Below are 22,553 nucleotides of genomic sequence, written 5' to 3'. Positions count from 1 at the left end.
TAAACTTCTTAGTCCTCGTGGGTACAACCTCGTTCTTGTCTTGCTATACTATTAATTGGCTCGTACAATTGCTAGTTAACACAAGATCCATTAAGGGCTAAACATGCAAAGAGTTCACTGTTCTTAACTGATGATTCTAGTAATTAACAAAATTTTAATAGGTTATTAAACGTTGGTTTTTATCAGTTGTGTTGATTGACTTCTCTCCTCAAGGTACTTTACTGTTATAATTATATTATTAAGGAGCTAAACTTAAGCTCTAATACCGTATTTTTTTGCGGGGTCTCGATAAAGGTTTCTAAAGGCCAAAATAACAACTAGACACTATGCCTACAACATGGAACTAGAACACAGAACTGCAAAGATGCCAACTTAAAGGGCTATGGAGCAGAACTCAGAGGTTCCCTAACAGACATTCAGTTATTGTTATGGCAAATATCAAACATAATAAAGTGCTCAAACGAAGTATTGATCATCAGTTTAGCAAGATAATAACATAATTATGAAAAGTGTTTCCTAGTTTTGGACAAGAACCCTACTAAGAAAACCAAAAATAAAAGATAAAAAGACTTACTTAATTGCTTTTGTTGCTAGAACTGTTATGATCGGGTATTAACAATGGTCTGTGATATTAATAATGGTCGGAGTAAGAGAGTATAATAAGATAAAGTATATGTATAAAGGGAGTTTATTGATTGAAAACTAAAGGAGAAAGTACTGAGATTTTTTCTTCTCTGGTATTGTACTTCCCTCTTCAGCATTACAAAACTATATACACCTATTCACCGACTCTACTAAGGATGACTAAGGATGAGAAGAGGAGCCTCTCTATCTGATACCATCTCTCTATCTATTTGAACTTTCATACATACTTCACATTCCAACTGATGGCAACAAATGATTCTCATGCATTTTAAGACAAAATGTACTCAAAAATATTATTTCTCGCACTGTTGGACAGAGACAAAATGATAAAATTTTCACATGGTATGGTCGCTTGAAGACAAAATCTTCACATGCAGGCCTAGTCTCTTCACACGTTGATGCTGGTTTTCAGTGGAGGAAAGAGCTATAGGACTTGTATGTTTTTTATGCTAAAGATAATGGGTATTTTAAAAAGATTTTGAGTGTTTTTTAGAGCTGGCTACTTCTTTTGGGCATTTCACTAAATTCCTATTACATTTATATTGACTGTTATAAAGTCTATAAGAAACTAGCTATGTTCAGTCCACACTTCTAAGAGAATTTACAATTAGAATTTACAATGGTTGTTCCTACTTAAAGGAGTATTTTTGCATATAAAATAGTTCAATCAATTGAACTATTTTTGCATCTATTGAATGCCATTTTTTGTTGTTGTTGAGAAAATACGATAGTAATTATTGATGAAACATATCATAGTACAAAGCAACAAAAGAGCCAAAATGGGTACACTATATCTAGTGACCAAACCCAACAACATGTTCATTTGATAGAATTACGCCTAAATCAACAAATACTCAACACCCTGATTCAGCATCTTGAAGGACTCGTACTCAAACTAACAATACATCTCCACCGTGCAACGGCAGAAACTGCATATCTGTATTGCAGTCGAAACCTAGAAGACAAAGCACAACAAACTCCTAAAGAGTTCCTGAGAATTAAAATAAAAAGCGCAACAAATTCCTAATGAGTAATAGACTTAAAACAAGAAACAGGAACACCGCTCCACATCCTTTCCGACAACCAAAGAAATCCATAATGCCATACTGGCTAAACCCTTAGTTTCACACTGGCTAAACCCCAACTCACACAAACCGGTAACTTTCATTATTATAACTCCAAACACTGAACTGGAGCCAAAACCCTGTATATGTGGACCAAAAGTGGCAACTAAATCATAGCGACAATGGTGTTTCGCAGTGTCTGCTTCCACATCACATACGAACCAACATAGCAACCATTACTATCTTTACCGACGTCGACGCCGCGGCCTCCGCCAGGATAGATAGCACCATCGGTAACTCTTATTACAGCCAAGCAAAAAACACCCAAACCGAAAAAACCTGCAACCAAACCTGCAACTAGAAACAATAAAACATAAAACAAAACCAAGATACATGAGAAAGGAAAGGGAAGGAAAGAGGAGAAGAAAAAAAAAAGGGATACAGAAAGAGAGAGAAAGGTTGAAACAGAAGAGAGAGGAGGAAGATATCGGCTAGGGTTTTTTTGGCTTGTGAGAGGAGATAATTTTGAATTGGACTCCATTTTTATATGCAATAATACAGTTCAATAGCTTAATATCAGTAGTTATATCTACTTACATGTTTCTTTTAATATTCAAATAAAATAAAATAGATAAATTTAATAACACTAAAAATTGTAACATTTAAATATTCTCCAAAGAGAGCTTTAAAAATATAAAATTTTGAATATATTTGAAAAAATATTTATTTATTTTTATGCCAAACTTGTATATTTTGATTTTTTTTTTCAAAATTATAGTCAATGAAAGTTATAATGCAATTCAATAAAGATGTGGGTCCCATGGTTAGCATATTGCAATACATTAACAACATAATGCATTAATTGCCGTATTTTTATATTTTTAATTGGCATGTGGGTCACATGGTTATGGCTCATTTAGGAGTGATTCTAGATAGATGAGAATCACTTTTGGGGAGAAGCATCTACCATGTGCTTCTTTATATAATCACTTTTAATGATTTTAAGGGATTCTAGATAGACCAGAATCATTTTTGGGGAGAAGCACCTCCCATGTGCTTTCCCATAAAATCACTTATTACCACTTACATTGATTATATGGAGAAGTGATTATTGGCCTATTCAGAATCACTCCGAAATGAGCTTTTAGAGCATCCACAATGGTGATGTGTAAATTTGGCGGTGTAAAGCCACTTTTACATCCCCTTTACACCTATAGGGGATGTAAATGTAATTTTTGTTCCAATGGAGAAGATGTATATTTGAAATTTTTTTTCGGTGTTAATCAAATGCAATTAAATATGGGTCATTGATTTTCAAAAAGAAATAATTTGGGCCACTCATTTGGTGACCGTTGGAGACTCTACTCACCCTATTTGCACTTTGTCTTCCATGTGGCCCACCACTTTCCTTTTTCTGGAGAGTATCCTTCTACTTGCGTGTATATGGAGAGTGGAATCACCTTTTCAGCTACTCTTCTCTCTCCTCTCTCCTTATTTCTTCCTTGTGTACAAAATGGGTGTAAAAATGGATGTAACTTAGCATCTTTTTATACACATCCGGTGGCCAATGTAAATTTACAAGCCTTTATAGCCTCCCACTGCAGCAACTTCCAGTGGTAACATGTGCAAATTTAGCATACATCCACTTTTACACACTACCATTGTGGATGCTCTTTGCTCATTGCAATTGCAAAAGTGGTTTGGTGCGGCTAGGGTTAACTCAATATCACCTAACATTTTTATATTTTTTTATTGCTCTAGAGTTGTAAGCCTTATTGGTGTAATGGTTTGGTACGGAAGTCTGAGGTTGCAAGTCAGGGTTTTGACTCCCTATGGCTCTAGTCTTTGAATTTTAGTGCCATTTAACCCTTTATTGTGGCCGATTTGGTTCAATGAATCAACCATTTTCATATTCTAAAATCGTGAACCAGACCAGACAAAATTAGTTTAGTCCGATTCTTGAGTTGTTGTTTTCTTTTTTGGTAAAACTGTTTTTTCTAGTTCGGTATTATTCAGTTCTCTTGTTTGCAGTTCGTATGCCTACCCGTAATATTGAGGAGGAGACTTGGTTTTCTCACACACATACACACTACCAAGATGTCATAGGGGTTCAAACTTTTGACATGAGACCTCACGCACACTACCAAGATGGAGATTCAAACATGAGACCATTCATCTGCAAGCGAATGCTCGTTCGTAGTTTGAGTAGTTATTACTTCCTTTTTAAGTTTTTTTTTGGGGTAGAACCTAAGGGCTCGTTTGGTACATCGGGCTGTACTAGCTAATTCCTGTCAGATAGTATTTATCTGTTCCAAAAAGTAGTGACTTTTTATCTATTTGAACAAAAATTCTGCATAGGGAATATTCACAGGTTGATTCCTCAATCTTCGATCTTCCTTCTCTCTCTTCTTCGATCCCTACACAATAAATTGGAGTAAATAGACCACAACTGGGGATGTTGGCTAAAGGCACTCCAATGCCTAAGTTAGTTCGTTTTGATCTTGATAAAGATACGACAATAGCTAAAGTGTGGAGTTTTCTCTCACGGGAAAAGCCGAGTGGCCTCGGCCCTGTGTGGTGGCACTTATCTATGCGAGGAGAAAGATATAAGAGGGGTGGAGAGAGAAATATAGAAAAGAGTGATTTCTTTAGGGTTTTTGGAATTAGAGAGGAATTTAGAATTATCTTGAATGCCTTGTGTAGCCATGTACTTATAGGCTCCTTATATGCTAGGGTTTGAAGAATAATCCTTATTTAATTAGGATTATTCTTACCCAAAAATAAGAGATTGGAATTAATCAATGAGATTCAATGGAAATCTCATCCTGAATTTAGGGAGATATTCTCATCTTAAATCAATTATAATTTTTCTAATTAAATACTAATTGACCTAAGGAATTTCCCTTTTTCACGTGTCACCAGCTCATTGATTGCCGAAATATAGCTCCCACAAATGCCTCCTAGCTTCTACATGGCGCATTTGTGGAAGGAGATGTGAAATACTCTTCAGGCTTTGCAACTATGTTTGGGCTTCCAATTATGAGTTGGACTTCTAGTGGGAATAGGCTTGTGACTTCTTGTTGGTCAAGTATACCCAACTGCTATAAATGCAAGGCTTCTCTTCGCTCCTCTTCATATCACGAACTTGCTTTCCTCTACTTTCTAACTTGTGAGAGAGATCTTAGAGGATCGTACTACTTGTTGAGGAGAGGAGTTGCCGCGCACACCAAGGTAAGTCGCACTTGGGTTTTTATTTTTCTTCAATTTTTTCTTCGCGGTGAGGACTAGTTGGCCGATTGCTGTTTACTGTGGTCGTCACTTGCCGGTTACTGCCCCTTTTTTTTTCTTCTCTATTGGGTTGCTCTTGCAGACTTGGGCCTGTTAAGAGTGCGACCTCTCCGCCGTAGCACGATATTGTCCGCTTTGGGCCCCTCCTCTCTGGCCCTCACGGTTTTATTTCTGGGAGCTCACGACCAACTTCTCAGTGGGTCACCCATCCTGGGATTGCTCTAGCCCCCAACTCGCTTAACTTCGGAGTTCCTACGACTCCGAAGCCAGTGAGCTCCCAAAAAGCCTTGTGCTAGATGGATGCGGGTGTGCACATATAAGCCACATCATCCCCTCTCCGTTGGTTGATGTGAGATCTTACAATCCACCCCCTTTAAGGGCCCGACGTCCTCGTCGGCACACTCGCACCACACGGCAGAGTGGCTCTGATACCAAATTGTCACATCCCGGGATCGGCTCCGCCGTAGCACGATATTGTCCGCTTTGGGCCCCTCCTCTCTGGCCCTCACGGTTTTGTTTCTGGGAGCTCACGACCAACTTCCCATGAGTCACCCATCCTGGGATTGCTCTAGCCCCCAACTCGCTTAACTTCGAAGTTCTTACGACTCCGAAGCCAGTGAGCTCCCAAAAGGCCTCGTGCTAGATGGATGCGGGTGTGCACATATAAGCCACATCATCCCCTCTCCGTTGGTTGATGTGGGATCTTACACCTACTGCCTTGTGCGACTTGGGCCGCGGCTTGCCATGTGATTTGGGCCACGCCTTGAGCTGTGCTGGCTGGCTAGTGCAATGTCTTGCTATGATATGTATCGAACTGTTGATCTGCTTTACTCACATATCAAATTTTTTGTTATATGTGAGTTATTGTGACCAACCGACTTTTGTCTTTTACTTGCAGTTGACGAGATCAGTAAAAGGCTTGATCTTGAGCCGTACATGGCCAAAGTTTGTCAAGCCATGCCAACATGAAGGTGGTTTGCCCCCAGCCGGTGATGTTGAGAGATGGAAACATCACGGTCTCGGCTTGGATGATGAGCTCGATCTTCCGCTTAAGGTGAGCAGGATACCATCTCGGATATAGATATGCCCGAGAAGTGGGTAGTTAGTGAGACGATGGCTGATAGGCCTGCAGTTGAGGAGGATGAACAAAGGAGGGCGAAGTTGATGAAACTGAGGATGATGTTGTGGAGAAGATAGCCAAAGCTAACAAGTAGGTGGTTGCAGCTGATGAGCAGGCTGCAGCTGATGAGCGGGTAGACGAGGCTGATGAGCATTTGCTATAGCTTATGAACAGGTAGCTGAGGTTGATGAGCAGGTGGTTGCAGTTGATGAAGTTTCAATGTAGATAAAGACTTTTCTTATTTGTAGCTTTGTGGCTTTAAGTATTGGTCTCGGTTGACCACTTCATCTGATCTGCTAAACTTTGGCTTATCGGCTGCTCACTAATATACTTGAACTTCTGGATCTATTGATTCTTGTTCTCTTTAAGTATGCTGACCGCTTTTCGTAGCATGTTGGCGCTCTTGGTTGGGCAACTGCGTGAGTTGTGTCTTGAGTGGACTTGTTGGCCTCTTAGTTGGGCGTCTCTCTTAGGATGCAAAAATATTTATCCACCGCTCACTTAAAGGGTGCTTCTCTGTATCTCCCTTAGGATGCTTTGGATATTGTCTTTCTTCTCCCTTAGGATGTTTTGGACGTTAGCCTACGTTTCCCTTAGGACGTTTTGGTAGTTGGCCTACGTCTCTCTTAGGACATTTTAGCAATTGACCACATCTTTCTTAGGACGTTTTGGGAGACGTTTAGGACATTTTGGCAGTTGGTCTACGTCTCCCTTAAGACGTTTTGGTAGTTAGCGGACATCTCCCTTATGAAGTTTTGGGAGTTTCCCTACGTCTCCCTTAAGACTTTTTGGCAGTTTCCTACGTCTCCCTTAGGACGTTTTGGTTGTGGCCTACGTCTCCTTTAGGATGTTTTGGTAGGTAGCTTACTTCTCCCTTAGGACGTTTTAGCTGTGGCTTACATCTCCCTTAAGACATTTTGGCGGTAGCATATGTTTCCATTATGACATTTTGGCAGGTAACCTACGTCTCCCTTAGGACGTTTTGGCGGTTGCTTACACTTTCCTTAAGACATTTTGGCTGGTAGCCTATGTCTCTCTTAGGACGTTTTGGCAATTTGTCTACGTCTCCCTTAGGACGTTTTGTTAGTTGTCATGTATCTTCCTTATGATGCTTTGGATCTTCTCACGAACACTTCTTTGAAAAACTTGAACTTTCTTCGAACTGAAGTGTAGTGGACTCTATCATCTGTTTGCAGATGTATTGTGATTCGTTGTCAGTGACCAGTGACTGTGGGCAGCCGAACTGGTAGATAATATTTCTCTAAAAAAGTCATTCCACTTCAGCTTTTTTAGTAGAGGATAGAGTTTCAGCCTTGATCCATTTAGTAAAGTAGTCGGTTACGACTATCATCATGTCCTTCTTGGCAAGTGCCGGTGCATGGGACCCACTAAGTCGATGGCCCAGTGCATGAATGGCAATGTGCTATTCTGCATATGATACACTTCGTCATGTAAACTTAGGTCCAGCTTGTAGCATTGTTACCGATCACATCTTTTGACATACTCCGTAGAGTCGTGGCGCATGGTAGACCAGAAGTAGCCTATGTTGAGAGCCTTCTAAACAAGTGACCTGCCCCCAGCATGATTTCCACATTCACCTTCGTGGATTTTACAGAGCACTTCGAGAATTTGCAGGTACTTGATGTAGGTGAGATGATGATCGAAATATGACATTCGAACAAGCTTTTTGTTTTTCATGTTGTACTTGCAGCTTTCTGCTTGATTTTTATGGCCTCAAACTTCTCCCTTTGAAATTTTTTTATTACCAAGTAGTCGATGACAAGGTCTTGCCAACATCGATATGCATCAGGTCCGGCTGCTCTTCTTCTTCGATGTGTGGTTGATCAATATGCTCAACTAGAATTGAATGTCTGAATTGGGTGTCCAGCCCTGATCCTAAGCTTGCCAACGCATCTGCATGTGTGTTATTTGCACGGGGAACTTGTTAGATGGTGAAGGTAAAGAATACATTCAAAAGCTCTTGGACTTTGTCTAGGTATTGGATTATGATTGGGTGTTTCGCCATGTACTCCCCTAACACTTGATTGGTTATCAGTTGGGAATCTTAGTAGATGGCTAGCCTATTGATCGACAACTCCTTTTTCGCCCGCAAGCCAGCTAGCTGCGCCTCGCATTCGACTTCGTTGTTTGAGGATAGAAAACCCATGTGATGACCTGCTCCAATAAGTTTCCATCCAGATGATTATAACCACGCCTAGGGGTGGGCATCAATACCGGAATACAGAAACCATCCCGAAACCGTGCCAAATCGTGCCAATCTTGTGTCGTCCCGTTTGGTGTTGACGTGTAAACAGGATGATACCGTGTCATCCCATTACTGTTTGGCACAACGTCGGTTCCACATTTGTGATCCCATTTGGTGTCATACTGTATTGAACAGTACATGAGTTTTATTAATCCTAATTTAATTTCAGTTCCATCCCTACTCTCCACAGACATTTCTTCGACTCCTCTTTGTTTCTCTGCGTCCTTTCCTTTCCTTTCCTTTGTCTATTCTTCTCTTTTCTTCTCCTTTCTCAATCATGATTTGAAGCTGTAATTCCCAAATCCTCCACCATCAATCGATTCTTCTCCTCCTCCTCCTCCTCCTCTCTCTCTCTCTCTGTGTTCTTCTCCAAACCAGTTAAAAAGGAAAGCCTCAACCCAAAGTCTCACTGAGTTTCTGTGTAGAAAAATCAGGGGTTTTTTGAAGATCATATTGTTGGTGGTAGAGTGAAGCTTTGGGAGACGGCTCCAGAATCGGATCTTCTTCAAACCCATTTCCCTCTGCTACCAATTTCAGTCTGATCTCAGATTCTCAGGTATTCATTTGGTTTGCAATCATTTGTTTTCAAATTTGAGAAATTGTTTTGATTTTGATCCCCAACATCATTGATTTGCTTGTATTGTTCTTGTGTGACTGTATCAAAATTGAGAAATTGTTTGTTTGCAATAATTTGCCTTTAGGTTATTCATCCGAAACAATAATAAGTTAATAACAAAAATTGAGAAATTGTTTTTTTTTTTTGCAAAAATTTGCTTGTATTGTTCATGTGAATACTGCAACTACCATTTGTAAAAGGATCTTTTAGGCTATATCATTATCTCTTTAAGGTTAGTAGATGGTGTTTTGTGCTACTGTTGATAATTTGTTACTCTAAATGGTAGTAGCGTATTAAAGCATTTGCATATTGGAAATGTGAAGCATGGATGAGTATACTTAATATGCTGTCTGACTTAAGCACAAGTATGGAATGAGGTTTACTGACATCAGTGCTGGTACCTTGGTTGGCTCAATGAAGGAGAAGTGGGGTTGGAAATAGGAGTACAATAAGCATCAGCTTCATATTTTGGTTTGTATGAGAACTGATCTATTTTGTAGTTAATATCTCGATGAGCATTGAGAAATCAACACTCATGTTAATTCTTTGTAGTATACTAGTATTATTTTACTTTTAATGGGTTGTAATATTTTGCTGTTAATTCTTTGTAGTATACTAGTATCATCTTCTTCCTTGGATGTTTCCTAGCAAAACTTCTATTAAATGGGTTGTAATATTGTGGCATTTCAGGTCATTCCATGTTCCCCATCTGATTTAGTTAATAGTTATCTGTTTGAATGCTAATGTTGCTAATTTATAGTCTGTTTAGTTTTATTTTTAATAGCATATAAAAGCTAAGTCTTGCTGTTGTAATTCATTCTATACATTCTGAGAATTAGAGCAATCAATCTAGAGGTTTATAGTTTGTTTAGTTTTGCATCAAACTGCTGGTTTTGGATTTGTGTTTTCGAAATTGAGAAATTATTCTAGTTTTGTGTTTGCATGAATCTGAAACTGTTGTTTGATGTAGCTTTGCAAGTATATTATTCTTGAATTTGCAGCTCCAACCTAGCCCAAAACCCCAATTGGGAATTTGGAATGGTAAGAGGCCCGGAAACTTGTTTTTATTATTATTGCTGCTTTTGCTAAGCTTGTGACAAGGCATCTATACTTTTGTTCTGTGCATGCAGTTTGGATATATTGCTTCTTCAACAGGAACCTCACCATCACCTTAGATGACACCACCAACAGCACAATCTGCACCATATCCAACCCAATCAGCATAAGGAGCAGTAGTGCTAGTGCCACCTCAAATTGAAGATGATGATGATGATGACTCAGTAAGTGAAATCAACTCAGAAACCAAACCTAGAGGTGTGAAAAGTAGTTGGGTTTGGGATCATTTTATTACATATGAGGACAAGAAAAAGGAAAAAATAAAGATGCAACAGGGAAGATTATAGAAGTTGAAGTGGTTCATAAGAGAGCAAAATGTGTCAATTGTCCTAAATGTCCTTTAGGAGATTATGCTGTGGATAGTGGGAAAAATGAGACAAGTGGAATGCTTAACCATATTAGAAAGTATTGCAAATATTACCCTACAAATGTTGACAAAAATCAGAAGATGATTAGTGGTGATAAGAGTCAAGGTAACAAGCTTGTAGCTAAGGGGTTTGTGCAGACTGATGTTTTGGAAGCTTGTGCTGAGATGATTATTATAGATGAGCTTCCATTCAGTTTTGAAGAGAAGAAGGGCTTTAGAAAATTTTGCAGTGTTGCTTGCCCTTTATTTAATGTTCCTAGCAGGAGAACAATTGTAAGACAATTTCTGAAAATGTATGATCAGCATAAGTTGAAGTTAAAGAAAGATTTGAGGGAAACTAGGGTTTTCCTCACGACTGATACTTGGACAAGTGTCCAAAACTGTAACTATATAGTGTTAATTGCCCATTTCATTGATTGTGAGTGGAAAATGCACAAGAGAGTTTTGAACTTTTGTGTGATTTCGAATCACCAAGGGCTAACAATAGGGAAGCTCATTAAAAATTATTTACTTGAGTGGGGGATAGAAAAGGTTTTGGCTATAACTGTGGATAATGCATCTGCTAATAAAGTTGCTATAAATTGGGTTAGGTCAAAGTTAAATAGAAGGGCGAAAGCAGAACCTGTTTTGCAAGGGAAGTACCTACATGTGAGATGTCTTGCTCACATCACAAACCTAATTGTAGTTAGGGGTTTGAAAATGCTTTCTAAGTCTATTTTGGCCATTATAAATGCCGCTAGGTATGTTAGGTCTTCTCCTCGAAGGTTGGAGTTTTTTATAACCTATGTGGAAGCAGAAGGACTGTCCATCAAAGGTATGGTTTGCATGGATGTCCCCACAAGATAGAATTCGACATTTATAATATTGGATGTAGCCTTAAAATATAAAAAGGCTTTTGTAAGAATGAGAGAGGATGAGGACAATCCTTTCTTGGCTTACTTCAAGGAACCAGAACATGAAGTTGATGAGGAAGGTGTGGTTGTGAGCAGTACTAAGCATATTAGGGTTGGACCACCAAGTGAAGATGATTGGGAGAATGCTACTGTTTTTGTGAAGTTCTTATCACTGAAGGTAAGTGCATCTTTGCACCCCACTGTCAACAAAGCTTTTCATTCTATTTTAGCAATAGAAAAATAGATTGATAAATTGTTTGTGTCACCTGAGATGGCCACTGGTTCAAAAGCAGAAAAAGTGTTGGTTGATATGGCAAGCAAAATGAGAGAAAAATACAACAAGTACTTTGTCAAATTTGAAGATATGAATGTGCTGTTGGTTGTTGCTATTGTTTTGGACCCTAGATTCAAGCTTAGGCATGTGACACATCTGTTTAAGAAGGAGAAGTTTGATGATGCAGAAGTGTCAAAAATAAAAAAAAATAAAAAAAAACCCCACAGAGATAAAGGAGGTGTTGATGTTTAGAATATGCACCTAGATTGGACAGTGGAAATGTGAATTCTGCTCCATAGACAGTGAATGCAAATTCACAAGATGTTGATGATATAATGGATGATTGGATAAAGGTGGTGGAAGAGAGTGAAGAGGTTGTGGTTGCACATGAAGTGGATACCTACTTGCATGATCCTTTGGAATTAACAACCAAAGAGGTCTTTTTTGACAACTTGTTGTGGTGGAAGCTCAATGGTCTTAAGTACCCTGTGTTGGCAACTATTGCAAAGGATATTCTTACCATTAAAGTATCAACAGTGGCATTTGAGAGTTGTTTTAGCACTGGGGGAAGAGAAATTGATGCATTTAGGAGTTCATTAACTCCTAGATCAGTGGAGGCATTGATATATATGACATTTCCACAAATTTAGAAGATGAACCTACTCCTAAAGAATATGAGTTTTATGAGAGTGTTGAATTAGGTATGTTTACTATGTTTATTAATTATTACTTTATAAGGTTGCATTTGTTTTTAATTTGATCAGGCTTTTTAATTTTATCTTAATTCTTAAATGTTTACGCTTTTTAATTGTTTATTATTTTATAATGTTTGTATTTGTTTATAAGAAGATGTATGAATTTATTTTTTGCAGAATATGCAAGTACTGAAGCTGATGTTACCAGTACAAACACATTAGGGATTGATCCAAAGGGAAAGGAACATGCCATTTAATATTTCCATTTCTTGTTTTGAAGTTTGTACTTAATTTGGCTTGATTTGTTTTGTAAAAGCATATGTTGGATTTCCATTTCTTGCTTTGTAATTTGACATGTCTTGAACTTGAACTCTTGATTGATTGTTTGTTTTGTTTGTATTAGGCTTGATTTGTTGTAAAAGCCTATATGAGATTTGATTTCCATTTCACTTGAACTTTGTATGAGATTTCCATTTCTTGGTTGGTCTTGAATCAAGACTCTTGAATCTTGATTGTTTATTTTGTTGTATTACACTTGATTTATGAAATTTTGCAGATTTTTCACGGTAACAAGATTGATACCGAATCATATCGGTCCCATTTGGGTCCGGTATGGTTTGAACGTGTTTTCAAAAACTTTCATCCGTGTCATCCCGTCCCAAATCCCCTATTCAAGATTGACATCAAGATGACCTCCATCCCGTGTCATCTCGTATCGTGCTTAACCCTAACGATGCCTGCTCCAGCTCCTTTGTGATTTAACGCTCCGTCTACGAGCAACTGCCACAAATCTTTGGACATGTCAAGATCAGCAGAAGATGTCTCGTCTGCTCTCGAGCTTTCTTTGAATCTGTTGACCAGTTTATCTTCTTCAGTGATAAGTGAACTTTGCAACAAAATCTGCTAAAGCTTGAGCTTTTATGGCAGTCTTCTATCGGTAGAGGAGATCATATTAACTCAATTCGATAGCCCAGTTCATGAGTGGCTAAGAAGCATCAGGACTATGAAGAATCGATCTCGAATGAAATTTTGTCAAGACGATGATTTGCTAAGCTTGGCAGTAGGGTCTTAACTTTCTCATAGAATTTACAAGGGACAAAATGAGCCTCTCCATTTTCGGAAAGTGAGTCTTTGCATCGATGAGGGCTTTCGACGTGTAGAATACCGGATGTTGCACCCCCAGCTATTCTTGGAAGAAAGCTGAGCTCACAGCTGAGTTGGATGCCACCATGTAGATGAACAAATCTTATCTTGGTACGAGTTTTGAGAGCAGAGGAGATGAATTGAGGTAGGTCTTCAAGTTTTGAAAAGCTACTTCGCACTCTTCATCCCACTTGTCTCTTTAACCTTTCTTCAAGACTTTGAAGACTGGTCTGCACTTGTAAGTGGATCTCAAAAGGCATAGGTTGAGAGCTGCTGCTCTACCCGTTAGACTTTGTATCTTTTTCATTGTGGCAGGCGACTTCATATTTAGGATAGCCTTGATTTGATTTGGATGTGCTTTGATTTCTCTTTGGGTAACTAAGTATCCCAAAAAAAGACCAGATGAGACTCCATATGTGCAGTTGCTCGAATTCAATTTCTTGCGGTACTTACAGAGCAGGTTGAAGGCTTAGACAAGATTCTTAATGTGATCTGCTCGTTTGGTGAGCTTTGACTAGCATGTCATCTACGTAGACCTCCATAGTCTTACCCATCTACTCTTTGAAAATCTTGTTCACGAGCCTTTGGTACTTTGCTCCTGCTTTCTTCAGCTCAAAGGGCATGACTTTGTAGCAATATGTACCTCTTACAATTATTAAAGAAGTCTTCGCTTTATCGTCCCCATGCATCATGATTTGATTGTAGCCGATGTATGCGTCCATGAAGCTTAGTAATTGGTTACTGAAAGTTGAATCTACAAGGTGATCAATTCTTAACGGCGGAAAGTTGTCCTTCGGGCATGCCTTGTTAAGGTCAATATAGTCCCCGCATACTCTCCACTTCCGCTGGTCTTTCTTAGCCACTAGGATAGGAAACTTCCTTAATGAAACCGGCAGCTAGGAGATTGTCAATCTTTGCTACAATAATGACAACTTGATAAAGATACAACAATAGCTAAAGTGGATGGAGTTTTCTCTCAAGGGGAAAGTTGGGTGGCCTTAGCCGTGTGTGGTGGCACTTATGTATGTGTGTGTGTGTGTGTGTGTGTGTGTGTGTGTGTGTGTGTGTGTGTGTGTGTGTGTGTGTGATTTCTCTTGAGTTTTTGGAATTAGGATTTGAAGAATAATCCTTGTTTAATTAGGATTGTTCTTACCCAGAAATAGGAGATTTGAATTAATCAAGGAAATTCGGTGGAAATCTCATCATTGATGTAGGGAGATATTCCCATCTTAAATCAATTTTAATTTCCCTAATTAAATAGGATTTAATTAAGGTAACTAATTGACCTAGAGAATTTTCATTTTCCATGTGTCATCCGCTCATTTGTTGCCGAAATATATGCTCCCATATTATTATCCATAATATTATAAGGCGTTTGGTGCTATTTCGGATAAATAGTATGACTAAGGGGGGGTGTATTGAATTAGGATTCTAGAGCGTTTAAAAGGATTTTAAAAATCCGGGTGTATTCAATTTGGATTTATACAAACTTTTAAAAAGTCTATAACAGTTTGGGTGTATTCAATCTAGACTTCTTTGAACTTTTAAAATATCCATTTAAATGTGGGTGTATTCAATTAGGACTTGGAAAAAATCCAAATAAATTTACTTGTATTCAAAATGAGATAGATTTGGAAGGATTTAATTAAGTGTTGGAGTGTGAAGAATTTGTAGGGTTTAGGTATAAATAATAAGGGCCAGCATAAGTCCAACCTCCACCCCAAAGATTTCAGACGACGTGTTTTTTTTTTCTCTATGTAGAAGACGAACCACCCTCCAAAGGTACGCTCTCTCAATATTCTTGTTGGTTTTCCTTCTTCTTCCATGGTTTTTCTTATTTGTTACTATTTGTTGATGATTATTGGTTGATGTTTTTCTTGTTTTTATAGAGGTTTTGCTTGTTATTAGAGTGTAGCTTGTTTAGGGTTTATCTTAGGGTTAGGGTTTACTAGGTAACCCGATGATGAAGCATTCTCGAGTTCACTGTCAAGCAAGGTGAAAATATGACTCGCTCTTTAATACGTGACACATTAGGTATTTATTAATGGCAATCCAAGCAGTAGCTCATGCATTGAATGAGTTCATGATTATCATGCATAGTGAAAATGTTGAACGTCCATTAACTCGGTGAACAATTACTAGGAAAGGATATAACTATATACATAATGCTTTAAGTGAGGATCCTGAGCATTTCCGACAAATGTATAGAATGTATCCAGATATGTTTCACAAGCTGTGCAGTATTATTAGAGAAAAAACACAGTTACAAGATATAAGGTTCATTTGTGTAGAAGAAATGCTTGCGACATTTTTGTGTGTTGTGGGTCAAAATAATAGATTTTCTGTAATACGTGACACATTTGGTCGATCCCACTTCACTGCTAGTAGAAGTTTTAACAAAGTTTTAAAGGCTTTGAACACATTAGCACCAGAGATGTTAGTCAAACCTGGATCTGCAGTGCCAGCCAAAATAAGAGAAAGTACAAGGGTTTACCCTTACTTTAAGGTGTTGTCTTGTGCATCTTGTTTACTTTTATGTAATATTTTTAAAATCAAAATATAAACTTTGAATTTATTTTAGAACTGCATCGGAGTTATAGACGGCACACATATTCCAGCAATGGTAACAGGAGTTGACGTAAGTAGCTATCGTAATCGTCACGGAACAATATCACAAGGTATTTTTTTCTTTTTCTTTTTTCATTTACTGTTTACATTATATCATACATTGGATACTAAAATATGTATATTCAATTATCAAGTAAATATTTCTTAGCGGATTGTGGATTTCCAAATCGACGCCAATTTTTGGCACCATTTCGAGGTGTTCGATATCATTTCCAAGAGTTTGCAGGTCAAGGTCGTGACCCTGAAATGAAGTTGAGTTGTTCAATCTTCGTCATATGCGTCCTTGAGGAATGTCATTGAGAGGATCTTTGGTATATTTAAATCACGATTTACAATTTTCAAGTCTACACCTCCATTCCCATATAGGACACAAAGAAAGTTAGTATTAGCTTGTACTGGACTACACAACTTTCTTCGAAAGGAATGTCGATCAGATGAGTTTCCTATTGAATTGAAGAACGAATCTTCTTCATCTTCATCATTACCGGTTAATGAAGGGGATCCTGAACTAGTTTTCCAAACACAAGAATAACAAGAAGCACATGCTAAAGAATGGAGAGTTGGTATATCTTTGAACATGTGGAGAGATATTGGCCACAATGACAACAATGAGAATTAACGATAACAAATGAATGTTGCATATTTTTCTTTCAGCATTGCTTTCAAATTGGTTATAAATTTGTCATTATACTTTCGTGAACGCTAGTTACTTTGAATTTCTTATAGTATCTGCTTTTCGTGAATTTGTGGTGGGTGTCTTTGAATTTCTTATAATATTCACTATACTTTTGTGAAGACAAATTGATATGAATTTATAATAAAAAGTACGTCTGGCACAAAGACTCAGAAAGGTACCACACGAGCTAGCCGTTTTTTCAACTCCTGCTTCTTGTCATAAAGCAAGGCCTAGTACCTTTTGGATTGTGTGTCATAAATGCAAAATGCAATATGAGTGTCTTAGAATTTATCTTAATCATAATCTTCTTTGCCCTAATTGCCATGAACCATTTCTTGATGTAGAAATAGTTCCACGACCTATGAATGGTTCCAAGTCAGCCACTGCATGGAATTCCTCACAACAACGGCAGACTCCAAAGCATGAAACAGCTAATAAAAACACATTTAATACAGGGAGGAGTAATGCCACCTCTGCAAGTTTCAACGCACCTGAATCATATAACCAAAACAGCTTTCAGTTGGGTCCATTCTCGAAAGCATTCGGTGCTTCTACGACTACCCAAGCTACAAGCGTGGTTCAGCAGGCCTATGAGAAAGCAAAGAGAGAGCGTGAGAATGCTCAAGCAGCAACAAAAAGAGAGGAATTGGTTAGGTTCCAGCTCGTGGAAATTTCAAAGGGAAATTCATTGTTGTGCACGCAAGTAGAGGAAGAATTTGGAAAAAAAGAAAAAGGGATGGTCAACTAGTGGCTAGGTAAAGAAAATAGTGTTAGGATGAAAGAGTGATAAAGTCTATGCAAATTAATCGGAATCTATAACAAAAGTTCATACAAAAGTATGGAAGTGTATAATAAAAGTTTATACAAGTTTATTAAAAATCCGAGTAAAACCTATAGGAGTTATACAATTCCAGGACATCTGTCACATATAAAAAATCTTTCAAAATCTTATACAATCCTAAATGAATACACCCCCTAAATTTTACTATATTTGGCGCGGCTCTGGATGACATCGTATCATACTATTTAAGTTTTTGATTGGTATGATATTTACTTTAGGGTTCAAATATTAAGTAAGGCACATTTAAAACATTAAAAAAAAAAAGAGAACCATAGATGCGCAGCGCTACCTGGAGAACTTGGTAGTACCAACATAAAAATTAAAAAACAAAACCCACCCAACCTCCATGCTCTCCCCCTAGCAGCTACAGCCTCCCTCCCGACACCACCGCCGTTACCTCTGTTCTGTACGGTACCCCACCATCTCCGTCAGCCAGCCCTCTCATCTTATGAGTTGGTTCTTTCTGTCTTTTCTTCTTCCATAAAAATAAGGCACATCATTCGTTCCTTGTTTCTTTCTTTCATTGCCCACCGTTTGGCCTTTCTGATCTCTTCTTTCTTTCTGGGCATCCATCTCTAAACCTCAAATCTCCCATCGCCAGTCGATTATCTTCTTCTTCTTCTTCTCTTCGGAACCCATCTACCCAAGGAGGAAAACAAGAAGACAAGGAAAATGAAAAACCCCCCTCAGCCTCAGAATTTGGATCCGCTGTGAATTATCCAGCCTCAATCGAAATTTCAACTTTTCCGAGAGAGAGGTAAGTCAGCTCCGGAGCTCCTCCTAACTTTTTGTTTCTTCAGCTTTTCTTTTCTTTTTCTCTTGTTCTTCTTCTTTAATTAATTAATTAATTAATTAATTATATGATTTGATTCCTGATGATCTATCTATCTTTAGGATTGATGCTAAATGCTAATTGTATGTATGATTGATCATTGATCTGCCATCTTGGAGATTTAGATTTAATTTGCTTGCTTGCTTTGACCTTTGGCCGTCTCTCATTTAATTTATACATGCCTCTACACTCTGCACTGCAATTCCTCTGTATCTATCTATCTATCCTGTTTGGTTTTAATTAATTAAAACCTGCTTTTGCTGTTATTTGTTTACTTTAGACTCCTCCAAGGGAAGGGAAAAGAGAGAGAGAGAGAGAGAGAGAGAGAGATTGAAATGGCAGCCCTACTGTACCAGATATTGTCGTCCTCAGCACTGGTGTCACTGGGACTCTACCACATGGTGGCCACCACCCGCAACCACCTCAAGTCCCCACAGTCGTACGCTGCCAAGCCCTACCACCCCTTCCCTCTCTCCTCCTCTTCATCTTCGTCTTCCAATCATCATCGCCTCAGGTACTTGCAGCTCTACGCCGTCATTGCCTTCCTCATGGTTGCCGTCGCCCACCAGACCTTCACCTCTTTCGACGCCGATCCACTCCTCAAGGGCCGCACCCCCGTCCACCGGTTCACCTCTCTGCAGTCCGCAGCCTCCCTCTTCCTGTTTCTGCTGCTCACGCTCGCTCTGCTGCTCTCGGAGTGGGCTCCGTCTGTGCTGCCACTGCCCTCCGATCTTGTCTTTGGCCTGGCTGCCACCCTCTTCTACCTACAGTGCCTGGTCTCCTGGGGTGCCGCTTCGGTGCAGATGTCGGATCTGCAGGCCAAGTGTGACTCGGTGTCAGGTCGGATCTCGGCGGTGGCGTCAGGGCTGTGCGTGGTGTTGGCATGCCAGCCGCGGTTGTTTGTGGCGGATGTGGGATTGGGAGCGGCCATGTGCCTGCAGGGGCTGTGGGTGTTGCAGACGGGGCTGTCACTCTACGTGGAGGCGTTCATCCCGGAGGGCTGCCACAGGCTGCTGGATGTGGTGAGCGGGGTCGAGGGTTCCACCAAGTGCGACCTCGACGAGTCCCGCTTCAGGGCCGTGGCAATTCTGGATTTGGTGTTCTTGGTCCATGTCATGTTCGTCTTGCTCATTGTCATGGTCACCTACGCTGTTGTTTCCAAGTCCGTTGGCATCCGCAGATTGGGTTCTTACGAGGCCTTGCCCAACGCTGCTCCCTCCTCCGACCACAACAACCACATTCAGATGAAAGCCTTGAGCGGCACCCAGGCTTAGTTGACAACCACCCCCCACAATCGACATTGAGGAGGAGAATCAGAGGTACCTTTCCCTTTGCTAGATTGATTGTTTCTTTCTTTCTTTAAATAACTCTACTATGATGATATCCCGGGGATTTTGATTTTGTGTGTATACCATTAACATTAGCTTCATTATAATTACAGTTACAAACTGCTATGCCCAGCTCAGTGCTTCTTCTTTTTTTTGGGGCCGTGGTACATACTACATTGGCAATTTTTTGTCTATGGATTGCCTATGATAGGATTCCTTGTATGTATGGTGAAGTCTAGTAGTTAATACATAATGGACAGAAAGAAGACATTAGGTTGCAAAGAGAAAAGGAATTTAAACACAAAATTCCATTTTTGTTTAGTGTGACAAGAAGACTGTCTGGTGTAGCAGAGGGATATGTTAGGGTAGTTTTGTGAACAATGCCACTCTTTAATACAATAATTTTAGGTTATAGAGCTTACCATGTTCTCTTAGAAGTTGATTCTAATAATCTCTTCCTTTTTTTTGATTTCCTATCAAAGTCTTGTCCGTAGAATACTATAAAATCTGCAAAGTTTGTGTGATGCAGTGTTGGTGGGTGCTGGCGGTTTTTGTGCTGGAGGTCGTAGTCATCCTCATCATCCTTAACATATAATGTGCAAGTATGCATATACACAGTCTCAATGTGCCTCTGCATGAGAAAGTTTGTGTGATGCATTCTTTGTTTATTGAAGTCCTCCAGCTTTTAGTTGAGATTTACATGTATTAGAGTGGAATACCTCTTTGTTTGCTTGTCTTTTTTCTGAGGCTGATTTTGGGTTTTTTGGTTAGCAATATATCCTCTGTATTATGGTTCTTGGGTGCTTTTGTAATTTATTCACCTTTTATGGTGGGTTTTCTCTCTGTTTGGTTTATGCTTTCCTGTTAGTGTATATTAAAATGATGGATGTCTTTTCCGGCTATTCCATTAGGTCAAGGAATAGGTTAGTTAGGTCAGTTTTTGCTTCAATTGAGATTCTCAAGTGTGAAATCTTTGAATTGGATTCGGTTGACATTTTGGGTTAGTTCTGCTAAGAATTTTGCTTCTTTTTTTTTTTTTTTTTTTTTTTTTTTCTTTTTTTTTTTCTTTTTTTTCTGGTTTGGTTTCCAAATTGGTATTTGAGATTCTTCTGATAATGCAAAATTCCTTCGGTATCACATTCTGCTCCATTCTTTAAATTATTTTATATTTATTAGAAAGCCTTTTTTAGCTTTTAGATTAATCATATTGCTTACATGGTCCCTTTATGTGATTTTCTTAAGAAATTGACAGCAACAGCCAATAACTCTTGTGCTAGTTATGACTTTTTCTTATCTCACGCCTTGTGTCTTGACCTGACCTTGACTAAACCAAGTGGGATTTATTATTATTATTTTTTATGTATGATTCTACGATACTCAAATTGTGATATACATGATTCCATTAGTTTTATAAATCATAATTTACATGCATTTTTTTGTATCTGACAATGCTGGACATGCTAATTTCAATAATGATTTACATGGCTTCTTTTTCCGTTTGGGTTTTTGGTGGGATGCCGAAGTGTGAGGGATCCTGTTTCAGTATCTAGTATTTTTGGTTATGTAGAAATGAAAATGAGGTAGTATCTTTTAACTGCTATAGAAAATATTCTTGTAAAACTGGATTGGGTTCTGAACTTGTATGCTCCTTAACCTTAACTTTATTCTTTATATATTGGGACCGCACTGAAAAAAGACTACTTCCTTCCTTTGTGCAGAGACTCCTGGTGCAGCTAGAGCATGGGTATCAACACTACAGTAAGTTCTTTCCCATTACATTATGCTGTAGTGATTATGCAGATGTTATTATACATGGTATAAATTTCATCTTTCTGTGCACCTTATAAATACTTTATAACCTCTAGGGTATACCTTTTTAGTAGAGTTATATGCTGCTGGTGCAAATGAGAAATTAGTTAACATATGTAATGGAGATTATTGATGTGGTGTTGAGGAAGAAACAAGGGTTTTAGAATTTGAACTTTCCTATTCTTGCTTTTTAATTGAACTATCCCAATGTGGTTTAAATTCTCTTTTAGATCCCCCTTTTATTGGAGATATTTAGTCATATTCCATTAAGACTAGATTAGCAGATTCCAGTAATTGTATGTTTTATCTGATCTTGTCATCTTTTGCTCTTTTTTCATTTTGTCTGTCCTCTGACAATCATAGCAACATGGTTGGTTTTGAAGGTCATAAAGAAGCTGTGAATTCCTTGAGTGGCAAGGCAATGGTTCTGCGAAACTCGGAATGCTTACAGCAATTGTTGCTGCTGCAAATTGGACTGCTTAGGAGATGTTTTTTTGTAGTCTAGATTAGTTTGTTAATGGACCGTCTTTGGATTCAATTGTACTCTGTCAGTTCTAAGCTAACTCTGTCAAGATAACATTTCAATAACTTTTTACGGGTATTCGACTCAAATATAGTAGATGTTGTGGCAATTGTTGTGACAACCTTATAAATGTCATTGTTGTGGTGATTGTAATTCACTTGGGGTAGGGTGTAGTGTTGTTATTCCCACAATATGTTTTGTAATGTCCTATTAAATATATTCACGGTTTTATCTGCTGGTTATACACGGGGTATTACTTGTATATCAACTTCCTATTAACCTTATATAGCATATACCTAAACGCAATAGATAACATGGACGAAATTTGCTAGTGGGGTATAGCTCAATTGCTTGAGCTCTTTCACCTCTACCCCAAATGAATATTCTTATAAACTCCCTCCTACAATAGCTTGTACCAAAAACAAGAAC

The 22,553-nt window shown here is 38.6% G+C and overlaps 1 protein-coding gene across 2 annotated transcripts; it reads left to right on the top strand.

Moving 5' to 3' along the window:
• On the top strand, window positions 17,702–22,388 carry LOC18771546. Of its 2 annotated transcripts, XM_020568561.1 has the most exons (5): window positions 17,702–18,389; window positions 18,745–19,783; window positions 20,322–20,394; window positions 21,511–21,550; window positions 21,985–22,388. In XM_020568561.1, exon 2 carries the CDS (start codon window positions 18,800–18,802, stop codon window positions 19,736–19,738), a length of 939 nt encoding a protein of 312 aa, XP_020424150.1. In that variant the 5' UTR covers window positions 17,702–18,389; window positions 18,745–18,799; the 3' UTR covers window positions 19,739–19,783; window positions 20,322–20,394; window positions 21,511–21,550; window positions 21,985–22,388. The 2 variants fall into 2 exon arrangements, with proteins under 2 accessions (XP_020424150.1, XP_007202278.1); XM_007202216.2 differs by lacking the exon at window positions 20,322–20,394 and having other exon boundaries at window positions 17,703–18,389.

The sequence above is a fragment of the Prunus persica genome, chromosome G7 (genome assembly GCF_000346465.2).
Source record: "Prunus persica cultivar Lovell chromosome G7, Prunus_persica_NCBIv2, whole genome shotgun sequence".
NCBI classification, from domain to species: Eukaryota; Viridiplantae; Streptophyta; class Magnoliopsida; order Rosales; family Rosaceae; genus Prunus; species Prunus persica.
This window is presented reverse-complemented; position numbering and strand designations above follow the sequence as displayed.